The following is a 23228-nucleotide window of genomic DNA, read 5'->3' on the forward strand; positions in this document are numbered from 1 at the left end:
AAAAATCTTCACTTAAGAATTTGTTTCACTACAAAAGAGACCTTAACCTACTTCTTCCACAAGCTACGATCCCTTTCATGCCATAAAGATTCTTAAAAATTTCCAAATCCATACTTTCCAATTTTCCATGCTTTCTAATCCATACATTTCGAATTTCCGTCAAACAAAGCCATGCATTTAAAAATAAAATTAAATTGTTTCCCCAATATAAATATTATCTAATACATATTTCAACTTTCGGCCCTCTTTACAGAGCCCGCACTCGTTAATATTCTTCCTTTTCAAACCCTCTCTTCACAGTCCTGACTAAACGGCAGTAAAATAAATGCAGAAGGCACGACTCAGTCGAATGGATAAAATGGATTTCCTGTAGCAGTTTTTCGCTAAGAGTCAGCAACAGCTGCAGCTGGAAAATCCGGTTGATTACAAACTTAAAAGCTTACAAACAAGTTGAAATAAAATTAGGCAACGATTATACGTTGGTCATTTTACTTTTTATTGCAAACAAAAGAAAACCACGTCACGAGTGCTCACACAAGCAAAAGCAACTGAATTCATTGCAATTGCTGCCGCATTACGTAGTTGGCAATATTTCAGCAATTGCTGGTAAAGACCGTCAAACTGAATAGCGAGTAAACACTGAAAATTCAGCAGCTGACAGCAGACGGCAGACGACCGACTACGGGCGGACGGTTCGTCGTTGATTAGCTGTTGGCAACAGTCAAAGGCGTTCACTGCCATCAGCTGAAGACCGTTGACCGGCAGCCAAGCAAAGCAACATTTGGCGGCTGTGGAAAAAGAAGTATAAATAAACTTATAGTGTAACAATTGCAATAGCGATCACTGTCCAAGTGTATTGTTTTATGTTTTTATGTTGTAGCAACATGTTTTCGCTTTACTTTACTATTTTGCTACTTTACTATTTTCTTTTGTGGCTGTTGCAAGGCGGAACAAATTAAAGTCATTTTAGAATTTGTGTCAAGGCTAATTTTACCATTAACAGCGTTAGCCACAGGCAACGCGGCATAAATACGGGCTTTATCGTTCACTGCCGCTTGGAAAGTTAGCAGCAAAATCGAATTGTGCATAAGCTTAGCGAGTTAATAAACGTCAGCTACTCATAGACAGCGTATATGAAATGCATTTGGAGCTAATAGACATTGCTGATATTTTTTTACTACCTCAGGAAAATGCAATCAATGCCATGCGCTTCCGCCACAACGTGTTTTATCGTCCTTTGTTTTTTGTTTTTTCTGTTGTTGTTGTTTTTGTTGAGCGCTCATACTCGTATGTGAATTGGAGCAACGAAAGTGGAAAGTACCTGGAAGCGTCTAGCGAAGAGAGCGCAAACAAGTGAGAGTGAAAACTTGAAATGCTGGATTTAGCGCGCAGTGAAATTGAAGTGTTAAAATTTTATTTCTGGATTCGGGTATGAAAGACAGTCAGACTTGAAATAAAAAAGTTATGCAGGGCTTGTAAGAAGTTGAAAAAGTTAAAAAATAAAAAGGCTTAAGTGTCTATTGTTAAATTTACTTTTGCTGGACTACTAAAGGTTATGCCGGATCGTCAAATTATAGATATGGTGTTTCGAATGCTGAGCTATAGGCAACCGCGTCAAAGGTTATGGCCTTAAGCTATGAAAGTCAGCTGCGAATAACAAATTAGCAATCCCGAACAGCGTTCAGCGGCTAGGAGGAGAGAGTCTCAGACTGGTTTTTGGACTGCACCGAACTCTTTATAAGCTCTGAGTGCCTATGGTTATCCTAGCGTCCCGCTGAGCGTTTTGGCGCCATCTTTCGGGAAGTTTACTGCCAATATGTGTTCAATCATTAAATGTCGATAGTTCCTACTAAACTCCCGCTTTGTGCTTCTAGCCATATCTGGAAATCTGTCAACTTGCATAAGAGTTAATTTGAACATGAATCAAAACGTTAAAATGGGTCTCTAAGAGGTAATCGTGTATCGATAACGCTCTGCTGTGGCAGCCCACATGTCGGATATGGAGGTGCAAAATTCATGTAACATCTACACGAGTTCTTCTAGTTCTTGTTGAAAAACAATTTACTGAGTAATGTCGTTTCACATCGAATGATCAAAATCCTCCTCTCTACCCAGAATAGGTAATGAATACAAAATTGTTCTATGGGTGACAAGTTTATGTTGAAGAAACTCGTTTTGAAGCCGTGTGACCGAAATCGAAAAAAAACCCTAGGATTTATTCAAGCTCTTCACGCTCTTTGGGAAAGCTGAATATGAATTCTACATAAGTTTTTCAAAATTCAAATTAGCAGATGCCATCGCTCAATTCAAATGTAAAATTTGAATACGTATACGGTGTTATCTCGGCATTACTGAGGAACCTAGTGTTAAATGAATTGCTTATTACCATGAGCAAGAAAAGGATCAAGATAAATGCGTATTGGGACGATTTAGTCATCTTGATGGCAGGAAAGTTCCTCCGACCATCAGCTGGCTCATGCAATCAACGTTAAGGGAACTCTCCAAGTGGGCGACTTCAAACAGTCTAATGGTTAATCCAGCCAAAACCGAACTAATTCTCACTAGAATATAAAGGATACCGAGTTTTCAGTTACCATCTATAGATGGAGTAATACTAACCCTATCGAACGACCTCTTTATCAACCACTGAGCGTATAATATGATCATCAGGCCCATTTTGACCTATAGACTTATGGATCAACGGCGCAGGCGGCGCTGGAAGGGATCCTACATATTTGTATCTGCTTCCAGGATGAAAGCATTCTAAAGCAAGCCCGCACGGTCATGCACCACTCCTAGTACTCGCATCGAAAACAGATTTGAGAAGCGGGAAATAAAATACGAATATCAAATGAAAGAACGGACAGACCAGAGACATATAAGATGATAGTGGTCACGATATTTATACTGACGGCTCAAAGATGGACAATGGCACTGGATCAGGAGTTTACTCGGAACAATTATATTTAAATCGCTCATATAGACTCGCAGACTGGTGCAGTGTATTCCAAGCTGAATCTACGCTATTAAAAAACAACAAAAACTGTAAGACTGACGGACTTACCTCCAGCAAACCTTACCATTTTTGTTGATAGTCAAGCAGCGATCGAGGCACTGGCCTCAACGCACATCAATTCAACATGTCTTAAAAAATGCAGGAGGTCGCTCTCGCTTATCCAACAACACAACACCACACTTTGTTGGGTCCCCAGCCAGTCTGGAGTGGAGGAAAATGAAAGAGCGGATGAGTGTGCAAGGATAGGCTCTGAGCTGGACCTTCAGCGAGTGGTAGAGGACATAAGCACTTCTCTAAACGATTATACCCTTCGATTGACCTGAGCGTAATCGCAAAAACCAATAGAAGATGGTGTCTGACTACTAACTGCAGCGTATCCACAGCTCTTTAGTCAAAACTGAATCTTAAAAGGACAAAATGTCTGCCTGGATTCAACAGATCAACCGCCAGCGTCCTCACAGGTGTTATAGCGGGTCACTGCACTATTGGCACCCTAGCAAGTAGAATGGGTGTACCTCACAATGTGCCTCTGTATGTGCTGTGGAGATGATAAAGCAACCTCCTCTGTGAATGTCCTGCACTTCAAAGAAGCCTGAGAAATTTGCAAAATATCTCAATGGAGGGACTAGTTGCCTTCCTTAAAAGAACTATGTGATTTAACCAGCTTAGATAGCGGAAGGAAAACAAATACAGGTATCACGATGGGCCTTAGGACCACAAAGTTTCTTGTCTTAAACAAGCAACCTGACTAACCTAATCGAACCCAACTAAAAAGGTTTAACCTTGATTTATATGATTTGTATTACGGTATAAAGTGGTACGCTGTAGCCGAATGGATTAGTGCGTGGCCACTATTCGAAAGTGTGTAGGTTTGAATCTCCGTGCATGAAACACCAAACCTCTGAGTGTATTTCTGCCATGAAGGAGCTCCTCATAAAGAATATCTGCCGTTCGGAGTCGGATTAAAACTGTAGGACTTTCAATTTGTGGAACAACATCAAGACGCACACCACATATAGGAGGAGGAGCTCGTCCAAACACCAAAAAAGGGAGTATATGCGCCAATTATTTATTTTTTTAAGGTGGTGCGAAATTAATCATCAATTTTATTATTGTATATAAGGACAGGCATTTATGGAGCAACCGCTGTCATGAGTTGAGCTTTTGAGTATGTAGAACCGTTAAATTGACACGACATCTTAAAACGAAATTTAAACTAAGCTATTATCATCAAACGATTGATTGAGTGCCCTTAAGCTGATGTACCAGCAACGTATTTGGACTTGAATGTAGGAAAAATTTAAATTGCATGTTCGTAAAAAATGTTAATAACTTCAATATATCACAAAACAACTTATAAAACACGGTCTTTAATGTCTTCAAATGGAGTACATATGTATGTATGTCCACATGTGTATGTGGATGTATGTATATGGGTATATCTATAAAATTAGGGATTATGAAAACCGTACAAAAATTATTTAAGCTTTTTAACCTTTGAATGCATTAAGACTTTTGTAGCCAGTTAAATTTTTTTATATCCATAAAAATAGTTTTATCAATGTCAAGCGCAGACTAAGCTCTTATTAGTAGCTAAGTATTTTTCCGGTTATCAATGCAAATGTGTAAGTCTTTATTTTTAAATGCAAGCATCGGTAAATTTAATTACGCATGTTTAACGGTTTTAATCGGATTTAATGAGCTATCGTCTTTACTTAATGGGTATTAAAATAAATTATTTACAACAAAATATTTTATTAATAAATCTAAACTGAATAAGATTTTATAGATTGTTTTACATATTCAACACATAATTGCTTAACAGCATTAATTTTTATTAGCTATTGAAATTATCGTTCCCCACGTAATAGCCATAAGAGTTGCCGAACAAAATGGTTAAACATTTTAACACTTAACTTTTTCTTGTTAAGAATTAAAATTTTGAAGCCTTGGGCTGAACCGAAAAATATGTAATACTTTGCTGTGAATTTAAAAAAAATTTAAGTTTAAGTTGTCTTTTTTATTTATGAAATGAGGCTCTACCTGTAAGACTTTTTAGTCTTTAGAATACTTCAACTGGTTGGAAGTTACAAAATTCAATATTTATTATTGTTTACATAATGTAGACTTAAACTAATAATTTGGAAAATAATAGCAGCAAATTGAACTATATATGTATGTATTCATAAAAATAGGCCATAAAATAGGTATACTGCCCTTATCTATCGAATTCCTTGTGCCGGTCGGAAAAATCTAAACCTATTATTGAAATTTCGAGTATAAAAAGTGGTACAACATTCTTTAGAGCAATGAAATTGAAATTCATTTGATTGGAAATGATGCTGGTATGAAGTAGAACGTACTAATATTTACCTCATAAACAAAAAAATGGACAGTTTACAAAGCCATACTTCTAGAAGTGGTACTACCGTTTGCTGTAGAAAATAAGCCATTTCGGTGGATTTTTATGCAAGGTGATGAACCAAAACACTCCTCAATGCTAGTACGTAAATGATTTTTACATAATAATGTTAAAGTTATGGATTGGACAAGCCAGTCACCACACCCAAACCCCATTGGAAATCTTTGGGAAAATTTAAAAAAGCGAATCGATAAGGAAACATTCCAAACTAAAAAGTATTTATGGCAAAAAGTAGTGGGAGTAGAACCCACATAAACCTACCGGACAATTGTCAATACTATGCTAAATCAAATAGAAAAAGTCATTGACAATCATGGTGACACAGTGCTTGTTGACTGAGCTTCAATAATTTAAACAGCATTTTTAAGCAAATCACTAAGTTCGTTTTGTATCGTAACCATTTCTATTTCGTATCTATTTTAATGATCACATGAATGTTTCCTTTTTGTTTCCATTGTCATTAGTTTAAGTTTTAAAAGGTCCATGAATTATTATTTATATTTGTCATATTAATCTATGAAACAAAAGCCACATATAATTGAATGTCCGTTATTATTAATTTCTCAACTTATAAAACTTTTGTAAATATACCCAATTACAACATACACTACACAAATCACCAAGATACCAAGGCTCACGGTGGAACGGCAATAATCACAAAAAAATCAATTAAATACTACGAACTTGATGGTTATAGAAAAATCAACATACAAACAACGACAGTTTCAATAAATAGCTCAAATGGACCAATAACAATATCAGCAGTATACTGCCCACCAAAATTCAAAAAGATCAATATCTGGACTATATAAACGGGCTAGGGGACTACAATGCGAAAAATTCTATTTGGGGATCAAGGTTAACAACTTCGAAAGGCCGAAAATTACTAGACGCTATAAGAGAAAATAATGGACACTTGATAAGCACCGGAAAGCCGACATACTCGCCTACAGATATAAAAAAACAACCAGATTTAATTGATTTATGTATTCTTAAAAATATTCTCCAAACCCGTCTCACCATTAAGTCATGTTGGGAGCTATCATCGGATCATTCACCACTTCTAATCACAATTCTTGGAACTCTGCACCAACAAACTTTTAGAGGACTATATAATCATAAAACAGACTGGAATTATTTTCGACAAAAGGTGGAAGTACAATTGACTATAAATATTTCATTAAAAATGGAAAACGAAATTGACTCAGCAATAACTTTTTTCAACAATTCCATCATCGAAGCCCTTACTCACCCTTTCGACACCAAATATAAAAATTCAACAAAAAAGGAAGCTCCGTAAAAAGTGGCAAACTACTAAACATCCCGAAGATAAGGCAAAACTTAACAAATCAACAACTGAAATAAAAACATTATTAAAACAAACACCAAGATAAAAAGCTTGAGAATTACATACATAACTTGGGGGCCACGGCAGTTAACAATTATTCTCTATGGAAAGCAACTAAAAACTTAGTCAAAGCAGTTCCACATAAACCTCCCATCAAAACACTACACGGAACTTGGGCAAAGCCCAATAAAGAGAAGGCAAACACACTAGCTGAACACTTTAAAACAATATTCTCAAACGAAAAAGACAATCAGCACATTGAACAAAATGTAAATACGAGTAACCAAGAAAAGAAAATGAAAATGACAACCTCTGCGGAAATCAGATATCATTTGAAAAATCTGAACAGTAGAAAAACACCCGACTACGATCTAATAAATAGTAATCATTCCCCAAATCAGGTAAAAGTGCATCAGAAACGACATCGTATCGCCTCATCGGTCTCTTGCCCATTCTTTCACAAGTGTTTGAAAAAATATTCTTTGCCAGATTAGACAAAATTCTGATAGAAAAAAATATAATACCAAGCCATCAATTTGGATTTAGACGGCAGCATTCAACTGTGCAACAAGTCCATAGAGTTATAAAAAAAATATTAAATGATATGGAAAATAAAAGGTTCTGCATAGCTGTCTGGGCATTGCAAAAGCTTTTGACAGGGTGTGGCATAAAGGAATACTGCATAAGCTCAGCCAAATATTACCACGGAATCACTTCACCATTCTCAAAAGTTATCTGGAAAACCGACATTTTTTTATAAAGTTCGAAGACGAATGCTCAAGCATGATGCAAATGATAGCAGGTGTACCCCAAGATAGTGTAGATAAAATAGAAAAAAAAGCGACTGACATTCTTCAACAAACAATAAATGACACTGTATCATGGCTCGATAATTGGGGAATAGAAGTCAACAAAGATGAAACGGTACAAGTAATATATACAAACAGAAAGCCTAAGAAACACAAATTAACAATAAAAAACAATGAAATAAAAATTCTTCCTAGTGCAAAGTACCTTGGCATAACTATAGATGAAAAACTAAATTGGAAACGACATATACAAAACAAACGAAAATAAATCAAAAACAAGTTCAGACAACTATACTGGATATTGGCTAAATTTCAAAACTAAGCCTTAACAACAAAGTAGTGATATATAAATCTATAATCTCACCCATTTCGAAATAAGGCATTGAAATCTGGGGCACAGAAAAAAAACTAATATCAAAATAATTCAAAGGACGCAATCTAAAATACTTCGAATAATAACAAAAGCAGGCTGGTATATACAAACGACGTGATCCACAGCGACTTCAACATCGACACAATAGATGACACAATTAGAAAATACAGCATCAAGCATATATAACGACTAACAAATCATCAAAATGAGCAAATCCGCACACTACCACAATCGGAGAAATTGGGAAAAGGAAGATTAACGCATAACTCCAACAGAACTCACAATATAACGAAACAAAAAAAGAAAAACCAAAAAATAATAATTACCACTTAGAATATAATATAATGTACCATAATCTAAAGCAAAATTGAATGTTTATCTAGCCTGGGTTAGAGAACAAAGAATTCCAATACTACTTTAAAAATAATTACTTATTGTTTAAATTTAACAGATTGTAATTTAAAAAGGGAAATCATAAAAAAATTATTAATTTTAAAAACTTGAATTTTCCGTATGAACGGGGGGTACCTAGTTTAATGACCATATTTTTACATACTCAGGAATAAAGTAATCGTATATTACCCCTTTGTAGTAACTCCTGCAGCATTTTCGATTTTTGATTTTCTACAAGGAAATGTGGTAATATCTTTTAAGAGATAAAATATAGAAAAGGTTACTACTATGTATACGAGCTCAAAGTACGTGATGTGTGGTACCAAGCATTGTCAAAATTTTGATGGTGTGGCCATGTCGGACCGTTAGCCGCTCTCAGCGAATTTGACAGAATCAGCGGTTGGGCTGACGTAGCATTAGTTATGAATCGGTTTGTTTACGAGAAAACTAAAAATGCGATAGTGATATACGAAAAAGCACAATTACACTTATTTTCCGTCTCCACAACTACAGATTTGACGAATGTGTGAATATGTAAGAAATTATCATGCAGATTTCAGTTGGCGAATACTCACGTAACGTGGCAGTCGAAGTTCCCCTCACAATTTTGTTTGTCACCATAGTTATTGGCCAAACCTAGTAATCTACAATATCATTCTTGGTCATCGAGTACTCGGCAGCATAATTCTGGCTGCTCATTTCACACATATTCACACACTCGTCCAATTAATCTTTGCTCAGACAGCAACAAAGCAGCATAACCGAAGACTACATCGAGTTTTTACGTATATCACCAGCAAAAGCTCAGTTTTTTCTTAAACCAATCGCTTTTTTATGACCCGTGTGACGTCAGCCATTCAGCTGATTCTTTCAAATTCACTCAGATCTGGGTAACGGATTGATATTGACCACACATCTAAAATCGTTTCGCTATGTGTGGCTCAGTAAGTTGAATAGTTAATCTCTTCAACTTTATATACATCGTCAGAAGATCTCAACATAGAATCAACCACGAAACCAAAATGGTTTATCTTGTCATCAAAACATCAGGACGCTAGTATCAACATACAATTTTGGAGCATCTTCCCCGTGTAGTAAACCGGTACTAACGAGCAAGCACTCCCACGACAGTCGGTTCTACGTAACCGGAACGACCCGGATTTATATCCGGCCAAAGACTGTCACTTCAGCAGCATTTCCAGTATATGTACGGGGTTCTTTATGCTGCTACAACAACAACAGCAAGTATATCAGTTGGCAGTAATTAGGTTAAGAAAATTATCGTGTCTCATTATGAAATTGCAGACAGGTTGCCATTAATTTTAAAACACAAAAGCTCTACAAGTTCAATTCGACTAGACAAATACAATTGCATGGCGTCAGCAAAGACAGTTACATTGACGTGCAAACATACTCACAGAGAATACAGAATTCACAAAAATGCCAAACAAGAGAGAACTAAGGACAAAACCTTGCGGAACATCAGAGTCTACAAATCCAGAGGTGGAAGAGGCAACCTTGCATACTACCTTTTGAACTCTTCCTGAATCCAATTTCTTTTTCCCCAAACTAATATAAAAACCTGCTCTATATAAAAATCTGATGTACGTACAATTTCCCTAATTTGTTCACCGGGGGCTGTACGATAATACTAAATATTACCTTGAAAACCTGTGGTCTATACCTGAAAAGGTGGACTTCGCGTCAACTCAGCGAGCGAGGTGTTAATTCGCAAACGTGCAAAGTCGCAAGTTTCTTGTCGCCACGACTAGATCGAAAGAACTCAAACGAACTTGTAAGGCTAACAAAGCCTCAAATTTTATGGGGGCCCTTACCGGACGTTGTCCACTAGGTGTCTATGCAATGAATTATGATATTATTTCAAAGCCTTGAAGCAACAGTTTTCTGGTGGAGGAGAGGGAATCATCTCTGCGAACTTCTCCTCAGCTGTCCTGGTTACACTAGGCTAAGATTCAGAGAAAATCTTAGGTAAAAAATGTATATTTAAACCGCATTTATTTACTATGTATTTATTATATTTTCGAAAGTTTCTCAAACAATATTGATGCAACGTTTTGGATTTAAGTTATTGCAAAGCAATGAACATCCAAATCCCAAGATTAGTCTCGAGCTTCCGCAATCGTATCAACGGGCCTTTAAAAATGCCGATATCATAAAAATCGAAAAATTGGTATGCCTAGTATGTGCATATTTGATGATAAATTTTTCTAAAATTTTATGAAACATATTTTAAAATTAAAAATAAGCTCCTAACCGTGGCAAAAACCATCAGTGAAATAAAAATTTCTGACCACTTCCCGCTATAGGTCTTTAGTGAACCATAACTAATAACCTGCATGCACTGCCTTGGGTCATACTAGAGGGTAATTTAAAGGTGAAATTATGCTTCAAACAAGCTTGTCCTACAGTTTTGTGTTACAACGTTCCACGATGGAGGTGAAAAAGGAAAAAAAAATGAATCATTTTTCAGTGCCACTACGACCTATGGAAAGTCGGAGTCGGCGCCAAAACAAATTTCGTATGTAATACAGAAGCGTTGATCTTCCAGATTCCCTTCTGGCAATGTGGAAGTCGTAGATGGGACCCCTGAAATGGTTTTTTATAAGGATCTTTGCCATGACAGAAATACACTCGAAGATTTGGCATTACCTGCCGAGGGGGGAACGCCATCAGAAAAAAAGTTTCTATTAATTGGTGTTTCATGAACCTACGTACTCCCGAATGGTAGTCCCGGAAAAATCCATTCGGCTACGGTGGCCGCTTGAGATAGGTCGAACGTTTTTTATAGTTTAGACCTGTCAGCAAACGATTATTGCCTCTTCAAGCATTTAAAAATGTTCGTGCTGGTATAAAAGTGGCCTTAAGAGATTCCTGTAAGAATGAGCTAATCACCTTTTTTACCCATACGCACGACGACTTTCTCAATGGCAGAGTTAGAAGATTGCCTTCAAAATGAAATAAAGTTAACGAATAAAATGGCGCATATTTGATCTAAATCACATATATAAATTGCACCTCAATAAAGCAAAAAAATTGCCGGAACTTTTTGCTTGACCCTATATATCAGGTAACAAACAAAGAGTGGAAAAGAAGTAACGAAAAATGTCAATCGTTTTAGTAATTGCATGCTATTTATAAAATCTATTTACTGCCAGAAATCAATTATTTTTACATAAATTAAAAAATCCATTGATATGCACAACCAATTACTCAACATTGTAAATAAATATAAGTAATTGAAAGGAAACAATTAAAAGCATGGACACATTTAAATATACATATATTATATATATGGTATATATGTATATATATATGTATGTGTGTTTATATGTATGTATTTAAGTACTTTTCAGAAATAGTTACTTATTTAGTTGCCAACCAAGTAAGTAAATGCTAATGAACTTCCAAACGACTACTAAATTTGCGGTTGCTTCCAGCTGACCCTCTCACTTCCTCGCGCTTTTTCTGACCCTACATACAACACTTCTAGAAACGCTTACATATGAATTAGCTTAATATTTTTGTTTATTTCGTTTTTATGTGTGCTTTGTTATTTTACCGTTACTCACAGCTACTACTAACAATTCGCGTATGCCAACGAATACTACAACAATTAGTAATAACTTGGCAATAATTTATGCACACACCATACCGGTCAACGCCGTCACGAAACCTCATATTTCTTCAACTTGTTTTTATTTACATTCTTATCTGTTTCTTTTCATATTTTCATCATGCCTGGCATTATTAAGGTGTGAACAATACAATGCCTAAGGCAATACGAGCTTTGTCCGTTGAGTGAAGTACAACGTGGCGCATGGGGCTACCACGCCCATTGGCCCAGCGTTATTGGTTTCGGCCAAACATTTATAGGAGGGTGCAGTGCAGACCAACTTCAATGCAAAGCATTTCGCATCCGTGACTGAACTTCAAGGCGCACAACGTCATCGGTTGAGAGGAAAAGCAAAAACAAAAAATCAAAGTCAATGTAAGTCCAGAAATGAAGCGGAACGACGCAGCTTTGAAAATCAATGGCAAAATTAAGAAATCAATTTGATTCTTGAAAACTCATTTTGATGGCAATCGCACGCCGGTCCATAAATTATTTAAACTTAAGTTAAATTAAAATATTCGAGAAATAAATCATACTGATACTAACTTTATAAACATTTATGGGCATTCATAATTGATTTATTCCACGCGTTGATTTGATTGTAATTTTCACATCAACAGAGCCCAAATGTGTAACTATAAAATGCGTGCTTACATCAATCATGAGTAATTACTTTATCTAACTGTGAACTAGTTAATTGCTGTAGTTCCGCGACACCCCGCCCGAAATAGCACGCAAGCAAGGCGGCAGAGCGATATATAGTAGAATTAATAGCCAATTTCACTCATGGCGGTTAAGTATTTTAGCCACGAACAGGCAATGAAAGTGAAACTTGTACGGTATTAAGTGGAAATACATAACTGAAATACTATAAACTCTGAAAATCATTAAAGCTAACTAGTTTACAAGGAAGAATTATGTACATATAATATGTGCTATATTTCCCAACAAGTTCGTGTCTTAAGTCTTTTGTTAGCTGCAGGTGAGCAAGCAATGACGGAAGTCATTAGATAAGAAGCGTGCGAAAATTAAATTATATATTTAAAGCAGAAAATTTACAATAAAATGGCTAAAAGTATAATGCGATGTACTATTTATTTGTATGTATTATATGTATATTAGGGTGTTCGGGCAAAGGAAAAAATTTCTTGAATCTGGCAGAAATATCAAAACTCAGGATTTTACTATGTGGCCCAATTCTCACGAACTCGCAATTGTTATTTTGTTTACTTACACGTAAGAATCGTAACTATCATGCTCTTATTTGGAACCACTCAATAAATTATAACATTAGGCTATTTCAAGAAGCATGAAAGCAAAATGCATAGACTTTTTCTAATAACGAGAAGTGTATTTTAATTTTAATTAACTTAAATATTTAAATTTGTTTTAGTTCTTTTTTCAATTTTTTTTTTTGGTTTATTCTTGTATAGAAACAAAAAATAATAATAATTTTAAGTATTTTATGCTGCTTATTTTTTTATCTGTTATTGGCTTGCCTATTAAGGGGGAACACCACTGTGAACGGAACACCACTGTGTAAAAATTACAATTGTTATTAACATTAATGCAATGATGCCATAAAAAACTGATGCACCCTGGTTGCCACGATACAGCGGTGAAAAATCATCTGATAGCAAAACACCAAAAAAGTTCTTAATCTATACATTAATGGCTATCATCGTACATGGCGGTTTTTTTTTACTTTTTTTTAAGAACATGTTTTTTTTTTGTTTTCGAAATGCTTGAAAAAATATTAGTTTTTGGATTTTTAAAATTTTTAAAATCGGCTATGTACGACTGTAGCCAATACATGTACAAAAATTGAAAAAAAAAATTAAAATCGGTTCATAAGTCTTGGAGAAATCGAGGTCACCGTATTCAGAAAAGTCGTCTTGAGAAAAACGCGTTTAAAGTTTTCATTGGCCGCTGTTAGTCACTACCTGCACTTATTGTATTGGGTATAACTTCGGCAATTTTCAAGACTTTAAGTTAAAATTTTTTTACATATTTTTGAAATATCTGCTTTAAGAAAATGCAGAAAAAATCTATTTTTTTGAAAAATCACAGTGGTGTTCCTCCTTAAAATTTTGCTCACATTTTTTTAATATTATATATATAAAAACATATTTTTTCAGTCAAGAAGAAATTTTTAAATAGGATTTTTTCCCTCAAATAAATATTATTTTTTTTTTGTGATCAAAAATAAAAGTTATATAATTTAAAAATTGACTCTATTTTTTTTTAGTTTTTATGTTACTGAAAAAATATCGGTAAAAAATTGCGAAAAAGTAGAGATGGTTTTTAAAAAAATTAATTAAATATATATATATATATATATATATAATTGGCGAGTACACCCTTTTTGGGTGCATGTGGGCCAAGCTCCTCCTGCTATTGGTGGTGTGCGTCTTGATGTTGTTCCACAAATGGAGGGACCTACAGTTTCAAGCCGACTCCGAACGGCAGATATTTTTATGAGGAACTTTTTCATGACAGAAATACACTCGGAGGTTTGCCATTACCTGCCGAGGGGCGACCGCGATTAGAAAAATGTTTTTATTAATTTTGGTTTCACCGAGATTCGATCCAACGTTCTCTCTGTGAATGAATGATAATCACGCAGGCCGCCGTAAAAAAGTTAATTATACATATAGAATTAATATTTCTTTGCTAACCACCAGGAAATTGCTATACAAAAATTTTAAATAAACAAATTTTTGATCTTTGCCTATACCCAATACATCACAGAAAAATCAATCGCCTAATCTTGATTACCCACTTAAAAATTCTTTTATTTAAATTTGCACAATGATACACAGGATTTATTTATTTTATTAAGCCCATAAAAGGTCCAGGTCTATAGTAAATTTCTCCAAATTGAGATTGGGCATTAAAGAGCAATAATTTTGAAAACAAGAGAGCATAACTACGGTAGATAAGCATGCAATCATAGGTTATGTGCAGGCACGCAGCTGTGTCGTTTGCCCGCCGGGTAACCCTAGTGTACATATATGTGTATGTCAAAAGTCAAAAAATTGTATATTATAATTAATTGGAATTATTTTGACTTTGTTTATTCACTCACAAATCGGCGTTCAAGGATGCAATGTTCATAAGATGTATTTTTTCACACACAGTAGCTGGAAAAAGGTCACTTATCAGTTTGAATTAAATGTTGATTGAGTGCTTGAAATTTTCGTTATTTGAAGAACTCCACAAATCTGGTAATTCCAATGAGAACAAGAGAACAATACATCTAATGACCTCGAGCTATGTTTTTTTTTGTTTTGTGTATTGATACTATATACCAAAACAAAATATCCTCTTCTTTGTCAATGAGAATTTACGCTATGGCTATATAAAATAACCTCTCTTGCAATAAAATAGTAATAAGTAGCTAAATTTCAACAGTCTCGTAAAAATGTTTGCCATAAATTCTTATAAATACGCATAAGCAAACTAAAGATAAAAACTATTAAAATAGGTAGGCGAAATTGCTGAAGTACCACTCAGTCCATTATGAGACCCTCAACAGGCAAATATCTACAGCTAGCCAGAACTGTTAGTATAATGGAGGCTGTTGAAGAAAGGAACACCCAGTGACCTTAACCTTCTATCTGCCAAACCCGGGCATTTACAGGACTCAACAGTATCTTTCCCTGAAAGATCTCCACAGCTTCTGCAATGAAGGTTAAACGGTAAACCTAGTTTTTTCGCATGTGAGCCGATCGTCCAATGACCGGTAAACACAGTGAAGTGTCTTTCAACCGCCAAGAAACGTTCGCCCGTCCTTTTTGATTATTTAAATTACGAAGCAGGTAGGGTTTGGGATCGATGTTTCATTATATTGGACTACCTACCAACACCTTTTCAGTAGCTAAAAAGAAATTCTAGTTTTTAAAATAATTTCCACAATATTTTCTAAATAAAAAAATGTTTGTTTAATGGTCTCAAGTAGGAAACAATTAGTTAACAATCGTAAATTCAAAACTTTATCAGGCAGCCACTTTTAACTGGCTAGTTTTGGTTCAAATTTTATTGATGGTTTTTTTTAATTAACATAAAAAATAAAAACAATGAATAATTGGCGATTACACCCGCTTTAAGTGTCCGAGCTCCTCCTCCTATTTGTGGTGTGCATCTTGATGTTGTTCTACAATACATATTATTTGGTATGCCCTCTAGCTAAAAACGTACACAAAATCGGAGCATTGAACCAAAATTTAAAATATTTTATTCATATTCTTTTTTTTTGCTATTATATTTTTGCATATTCTTTAAAATCGCATATCTCGAAAACCTTTCAGCTGTGGGCATATAGAAAAATTAATCCGAAATTCCCTAAATAATAAAATCCTTAAATCCTTAAATCCCGATACCCCTGTATATAAATACACTCTTTTTTACGCTAAGAAACTGTAAGCAACGTAAATTATTAATTATTTAAATACTCGTATTCAAGATATAAATTAATTCTTTTATAAAAAAAATTTGGATATGTTTAAAACTATTCGCAACCTTGAATTCTTTATGGAGTAGCAAAAGGAGAAATATAAACAACTTATTTTAACAAAAAAGAATTGTCTCTAATAAAAAGCGCCTTTATTTTAGAAAATTTCATAATAGTAGCACAGCAATGCAAACAAAACTTATTATACAAAGTGGCGCAAAATTAATCACCCTATCTTTAATTATTAAGATTTTTTTTATCAACGTATTTTATAGCTATACAGGGTAACATAAAGATTTTTTTTTTTTGTTTTTGTCGGAATAGACTAGCAAGTACAGCACTCAGCCAACATTAAGTCCATTGTACTGCACTCGGGTTCCCTTTTTAATTTTCTTTAAATCTACCCGACCTCCGAAGAAATCTGAGTAGATCTTGTAATGCCAAGGAGCCAAGGTGGTCGCTTCTTAACACATCAGCACCAAAGACCTCAAGCCTAATTCGACTGATTCGAGCGAAGATCGGGAAGACAACATGAAGATACTATCCAGGAATTATCATCGAACAAATAAAAGAAGGGAAAGCTAAGATGACTCAATATTTATAAGTTCAGAATGAATGCATAAATATATTTGTATAAGGCACAGTTGCTGCTGGATGCCCATCTAGTCTCAAACTGTTTTACGCTTGAGCCGTCGATGATGAGAACTTGGCTGGAGCCAAGTCAATGATTCAGCGTTGATATGTGCACTTAGACGTTGTCTATGAGCCATAGTGCACATTTTCGCTACTTTTGTGACGAGTAGCATACCAAGATCTCGATGTAGGTCGAGGTTTCTCACACAGTATAGGGCATTGACGATGTTGCGCAACAACTTTTTTTTTCAAATCTTTAAGTGTCCTCATAGCTAAATGACAAATGTCCAGAACGGCTTAAGTGTTTGGTTACATAGCAGCAGTTGGTGGTGATTGCTATCGAATGCAAGCCTGGAAAGCAACTTAAGAGCGTCTAGGCTGTTAATACTTGGTAAAAAAATAATACTTAATTAAAAAAATATTCAAAACCAAAATTGGATGATTACTTTTGCGCCACCTTGAGTATGAATTACACTGTGCGACAGTGAAATTATACTTTTATAGAGACCTAGTACAACTTGTAAGTATAGTAAAACTAAGAAACATGGTATAGGAGAAATTTCCAATACACCCCCAAAATCTCATTTTATGGCCATAAAACCGTTTTTCAGTAGGTTGATGTGAACAATCCCTTCTAACTTCGCCAATTTCCATCCGATTTCGAATTTGTTTTTTTAGTTCGAAAGAAGAAAAACAAGCCTTTTTGACAGTGTGTTGACAATTTTTCTGAAATGACAACTGACGAGACTGTAGACGGAAGTATTCGGAATTTTTTTATTTTTTCTCTATTTTTTCAACTTTGACATCATTTTTGCGATATTATCCGATATTGAGGATGTTTTTTAGTAGACTACTGTTATAGTGAATTTAATTCTGCGTCGAATGAGCTATATTTGACTGTAATTGAATTAAAATTCATAGAGTTGTGCGAGTTGTGCGAGTTTTAAGATTTTATTTTTTTTACTAATTTTATAGCAAGTGTCAGTATAAACACATCATCAGTACGAAACAGTACAGGTTTAAAATTTTAAAAGATGTCGGGAAAAACTAATCTTCATTTCAAAAATGTTTGCTAGACCTGCTCCGTTTATAAGAGTCATCACTTGTTTTACGTTTCAAGGACCAGCAGTAATCAGCAAGCATGTTGATGGAGTTCTTCCCTTGAAAACGTTTTTCGATGACTCCTATCTCCTAGTGAAATCCTTCACCCTGTTCATCGCTCATCTGGCCCAGGTTTTCCGGGAAAAAATTCAAATGTGAGTGCAGAAAGTGTATCTTGATGGACATATTGCATTCCATTTTTTCGTACGCACTCAAAAACTCTTTGACGACTTCAGCATAATCAGAGCTCTTTTTATTTCCAAGGAACTTCTCACACAATGATTTAAAACTTTCCCATGCCCGTCTTTCCACTGCACTGAGCTTACTGGTAAATTTCTCATCTCGCATGAGTTTTCGAATCTGAGGCCCGACAAGGATCCCTAAAATTGTGATGACTCTTATAAACGGAGCAGGTCTAGCAAACATTTTTAAAATTAAGATTAGTTTTTCCTGACATCTTTTAAAATTTTAAACCTGTACTGTTTCGTACTGATGATGTGTTTATATTGACACTTGCTATAAAATTAGTAAAAAAAAATAAAATCTTAAAACTCGCACAACTCGCACAACTCTATGAATTTTAATTCAATTACAGTCAAATATAGCTCATTCGACGCAGAATTAAATTCACTATAACAGTAGTCTACTAAAAAACATCCTCAATATCGGATAATATCGCAAAAATGATGTCAAAGTTGAAAAAATAGAGAAAAAATAAAAAAATTCCGAATACTTCCGTCTACAGTCTCGTCAGTTGTCATTTCAGAAAAATTGTCAACACACTGTCAAAAAGGCTTGTTTTTCTTCTTTCGAACTAAAAAAACAAATTCGAAATCGGATGGAAATTGGCGAAGTTAGGAGGGATTGTTCACATCAACCTACTGAAAAACGGTTTTATGGCCATAAAATGAGATTTTGGGGGTGTATTGGAAATTTCTCCTATACCATTTTTTTTAGTTTTTCTATAGCCACAAATCGTGCTAGGTCTCCATAAAAGTATATTTAATTTTTTTTTTTTGTCACACCGTGTTATATGAGTATAATATGAATTTTTCAAACCTGTCTTTGCCGTAAAATTTGTTATTTTTTATCGTAATTATGCTCAGGACATTTTTCATGCGAGTGCCATTTGTACCATTAACAGGCACTTGAAGGATTAAACTGAGTCAGATAAGGGAATTAAATTGAGAAAATTTTCATACAAATTTCAAAATTTTCGATTTCCTACAGTTTGGTTGAAAACTACAGTGCCAATCAACGCACCTTCGACTTTTGTTAATATTTAATTTTACTTTTATATCATAACTGAAATACTTCGATGATTATATTTATCTTTTTTTTTTTTGTTTTTTTTTTGTAATTTTTAATCAAATATATAGCATTGTTTGAATCCCATTGAGCAAGCACATTTTACTATGCGCTATTATATTTAAAATATTTGGTTTCACTTTTGATGAATTGAGTTTATTGCATTTACCAAATTAGCCTTTTCATAGGAATTTGAAGGTAAACGAGTGTCACAAAGCACTGGCGGAAAAAACTAAGTACGTGAAAAATATAATAGTTGCATAAATTATTTGAAACTTGAATGCATTAATTAAGCGAACATCTTTTGTCAACAACGCTTTTGTTCTACGTACTTTTCAAAGTAATAAAAATTCAATGTGATACTCTGAAAACAGTACCAATCAAAAGGTAAATTTATACGATTTTCTAAACGAAATACCAAAAGGAAGTAAATGAAAACAATACTAGATAAAAAAATAGTTGTATAAAGTACATTCAGTTATTAAAATTTTTTCAGTAGAAGAACAGAACAAAAACAGTTTAATTTTTTTAACTTCTTTCAAACTTAAGGAAAAACATTAATTTCAGTATTATTAAAATTAAAGATTTTTTACGAAAATAAATTTCTGCAATTTTTTTATTTTCAGTATTTAAAAATATTAGCTAAATTTTAATAAGCAAGCAAAAACAAGAGCGGTATAAAATGCACCCAATTATTATTATTATTTTTTTTTTTCAATAAAAGAACAAAGCGAAACAATTTCATTTTTTCTACTTCTTTCAAAAACGAAAAAAAAAATTATTTAAATAAATTAATATTATTAAAACTTGATTTTTTTTATTAGAATACATTTTCTTGCACTGATGCTTCTTGGAATCGTTAGTATTCAATATTAAAAATCTGATCTAAATTTTGAAAGGTAAGCGAATAATATAGAAAAAACCAAATATTAAAATATGTGAGCCAATATAGATAAGCAGAAATTTTGTAAAAAAAAACAATATTAAAATATATGAGCAACATTTTAATAGCTAAGCGAATAATAGACAAAAATAAGCAGCATAAAATGCATACAATTATTATTATTTGTTTCAATAGAAGAACAAAAAAAACAAAAATGTATTTTTTTACATTCTTTCAAAAAACAAAAAAAAAATATTTTAATAAATTTAAAAAAGTTCATATTATTAAAATAAAAATTGTTTATTAGAATAAATACTGCATTTTACTCTCTTTCTTCCTGGAATCGTCAGTATTCAATATTAATGTGAGCTAAATTTTTATAGGTAAGCGAATAATATAAAAAATATATTAAAACATTTGAGCAAAGTTTTAATATGCAAAAAGAGATAAAAAATAAGCAGCATAAAATGCATAAAATTGTTATATTTTTTTCAGTAGAAGAACAAGGAAACAAAAAACGTTTTTAACTTATTTCAAAGAGAAAAAAAAATGTAAAAAAAATTTAATAACTTCAAATATATTGGTATTATTAAAATTACAAGTTTTTATTAAAATAAATCTCTAAATTTTGCCTTCATACTTTATGGAATTTTAAAAGGCAAACCCATATAGATAAAAGAAATAAGCACGAACATTTAATTTTTTAACTTATTTATAAAAAAAACTCAAAAACATGGTTTTATTAGATTTAAAGAATTTAGTATTATTCAATATATAAAAAAATAAGCAGCATAAAATGCATCAAATATTTTTTTTTTCAGTAGAAGAAAAACGAAAGGAAACACTTTTTTAGCTTCTTTCAAAACAAAAAAAAATAAAAATAGTCAAGCTAAAATTTTTATTTTAAATAAATCTCTAAATTATCTTCTCATGCTTCTTGGAATTTTAATAGGCAAGCCAATAATATATAAAAAATGAGCAACTTAAAATGCATCAATTTTGTTGTTTTCTAAATAGGAGACCAAAGCAAAAAATTGTTATTTCTTTAACTTCTCACAAACATAACCAAAAAAACTAGTTTTTATTGATATTAATAATACCTATTATTAATATTAAACATTTTCTACTAAAATAAATATCTGCGTTTTTCTCTTGCACTAACATTTAATATTAAAGAAAATGTGAGTTTAACTCTCAATGCATGCATCCGCCACTTGTGGCCTTAAATAACTATGTAAACACAGATCACTGACAAACCATTTAATAATGATTTCTGTTAAGAAAAGAAACCTTCATCAGCTACTTGACGTTACTGCCGTTTTCCATCTTTTATTTCATTTCTGCCTCCAGCAGCTTCATTTTCTTACGTTCTTCTTCACCTCCACTACGCCACAATGCTCGTACACTGACCGCGCATTTAACCTGAATACAAATTAACCAACGAGAATGACGAGGCGAGAACGTGAAGCTTGTTTGTAGCCTAGACTTCATAAGTAATGAGGAAAGTAAAAGAAGATAACTTAAACAAACGCAGACAAAGTACTCGAAATTGTAAAAAAAAAAATTAATTATGTATGTCAACTGAATGGTGCACAACAGGCGCTATTTAATTACTGAATTCGAAAAAAAAACACACACACACAAACAAGCGAAAAACAGAGCAACAAATGTAAAGAAATCTCAGTAAATTTAAACTGCCTCCAATAGAGAGTTAGCCACCAAAGGCGCAACTGTGATAATATATTAATTTCAAAAACTAACACTTCAACTCGCTTCTGAAGTAATCACTTAATCATTTTCGCCCTTGAGCTTTGTTACACAGCTGCAATTTACTCACTGCTATTTCAAGAACTCGCCTCATTTGTCCAATTATAACAGTAATTTCATAACTCACCTTAAAATCATTTTGTTAGCGCGTAATATGACAGCTGGTATATAGCAGCAACACACAAATGCCTGCTAGGTTCTGTGAATGCAGAAGTTGGCAGCAGCTGGAGTAGTTAATATTATCCACTTAAAGCAGCAATAAAAAATTATGATTTTGTACTCATACGAACAGCGTATACTTTTGTTTGAATTCTTTCTTTTTTTTGTTTTAGTTTTCAATGAAATGTGCAAACTAGTAGGAATAGCAAAAGTAAAGGAAAATAAAAATAATAACTGCAATGCTTCAACGCGTTGTTTTCCACTGCGGCAGGTTCGTCGCTTAAGTCTTTTGTTGTGCACTTGGCTGTCAGCAATTTGTCATATAACAGCAAAATTTTTTTTAGTATACCCTCAATTTGTCAATTGTAACAATTAGTACAAATGAGTAACACAGAAATCGTCAAGCTATTGGAATTATTGAATAAATGACACTTCCTTGCTGTTGTTGTATATTTTTCTTACAAATCTTCGCTACTTTAGCGACTTTTTGCGCTTTTTCTATATCGTCACACCTTCCTTTATTTAATTTTTCATTCTTTAAAATTTTTAATGTACTAATTTTTAACTTTTATATTACAAATCAAGCAGAAATTTCTTTTTACAAATAATAAATTCTATTTATTTGTCCGCATTTTTTCCGCTTTCTTCTGCAGTTGCGCGCGCGTTTTATTTTATTTAATTTTTCTTTCGTTTTGTTTGTCGACTGGCAAAACAGTGACAGTTTACTTAGCGAAAATTCACAAATGAAATCTTCAGCTTTGACCAGTACAGGTCTTCACTTTCTTGCTTTACAATGTACCGTTAGCTACCGCTATCGCCACCGCTTCGGCATATGTCCAACGAACAACTGAACGGTTTGGCCAAGTGCCGCCGAAAAAAACCAATCAACCAGCTGCTGCTGCTGCCATCGCCGCCGTCAAAAGTTGACG

General features: G+C 33.7%; 1 protein-coding gene across 1 annotated transcript in view; it reads right to left on the reverse strand.

Annotated features, from left to right (window-relative positions):
• LOC129235829 (peroxidase) overlaps window positions 1–22717 on the reverse strand; it is a 129472-nt gene extending 106755 nt beyond the window's left edge. Inside the window, exon 1 of the mRNA XM_054869873.1 lies at window positions 22268–22717. Coding sequence (XP_054725848.1) covers window positions 22268–22278 — 11 coding nt within the window. The 5' untranslated portion in view covers window positions 22279–22717. The remainder of the gene's footprint in view (window positions 1–22267) is intronic.
• Between the last annotated feature and the right edge of the window lie 511 nt (window positions 22718–23228).

Source organism: Anastrepha obliqua, chromosome 1, assembly GCF_027943255.1.
Source record: "Anastrepha obliqua isolate idAnaObli1 chromosome 1, idAnaObli1_1.0, whole genome shotgun sequence".
Taxonomy (NCBI): Eukaryota; Metazoa; Arthropoda; class Insecta; order Diptera; family Tephritidae; genus Anastrepha; species Anastrepha obliqua.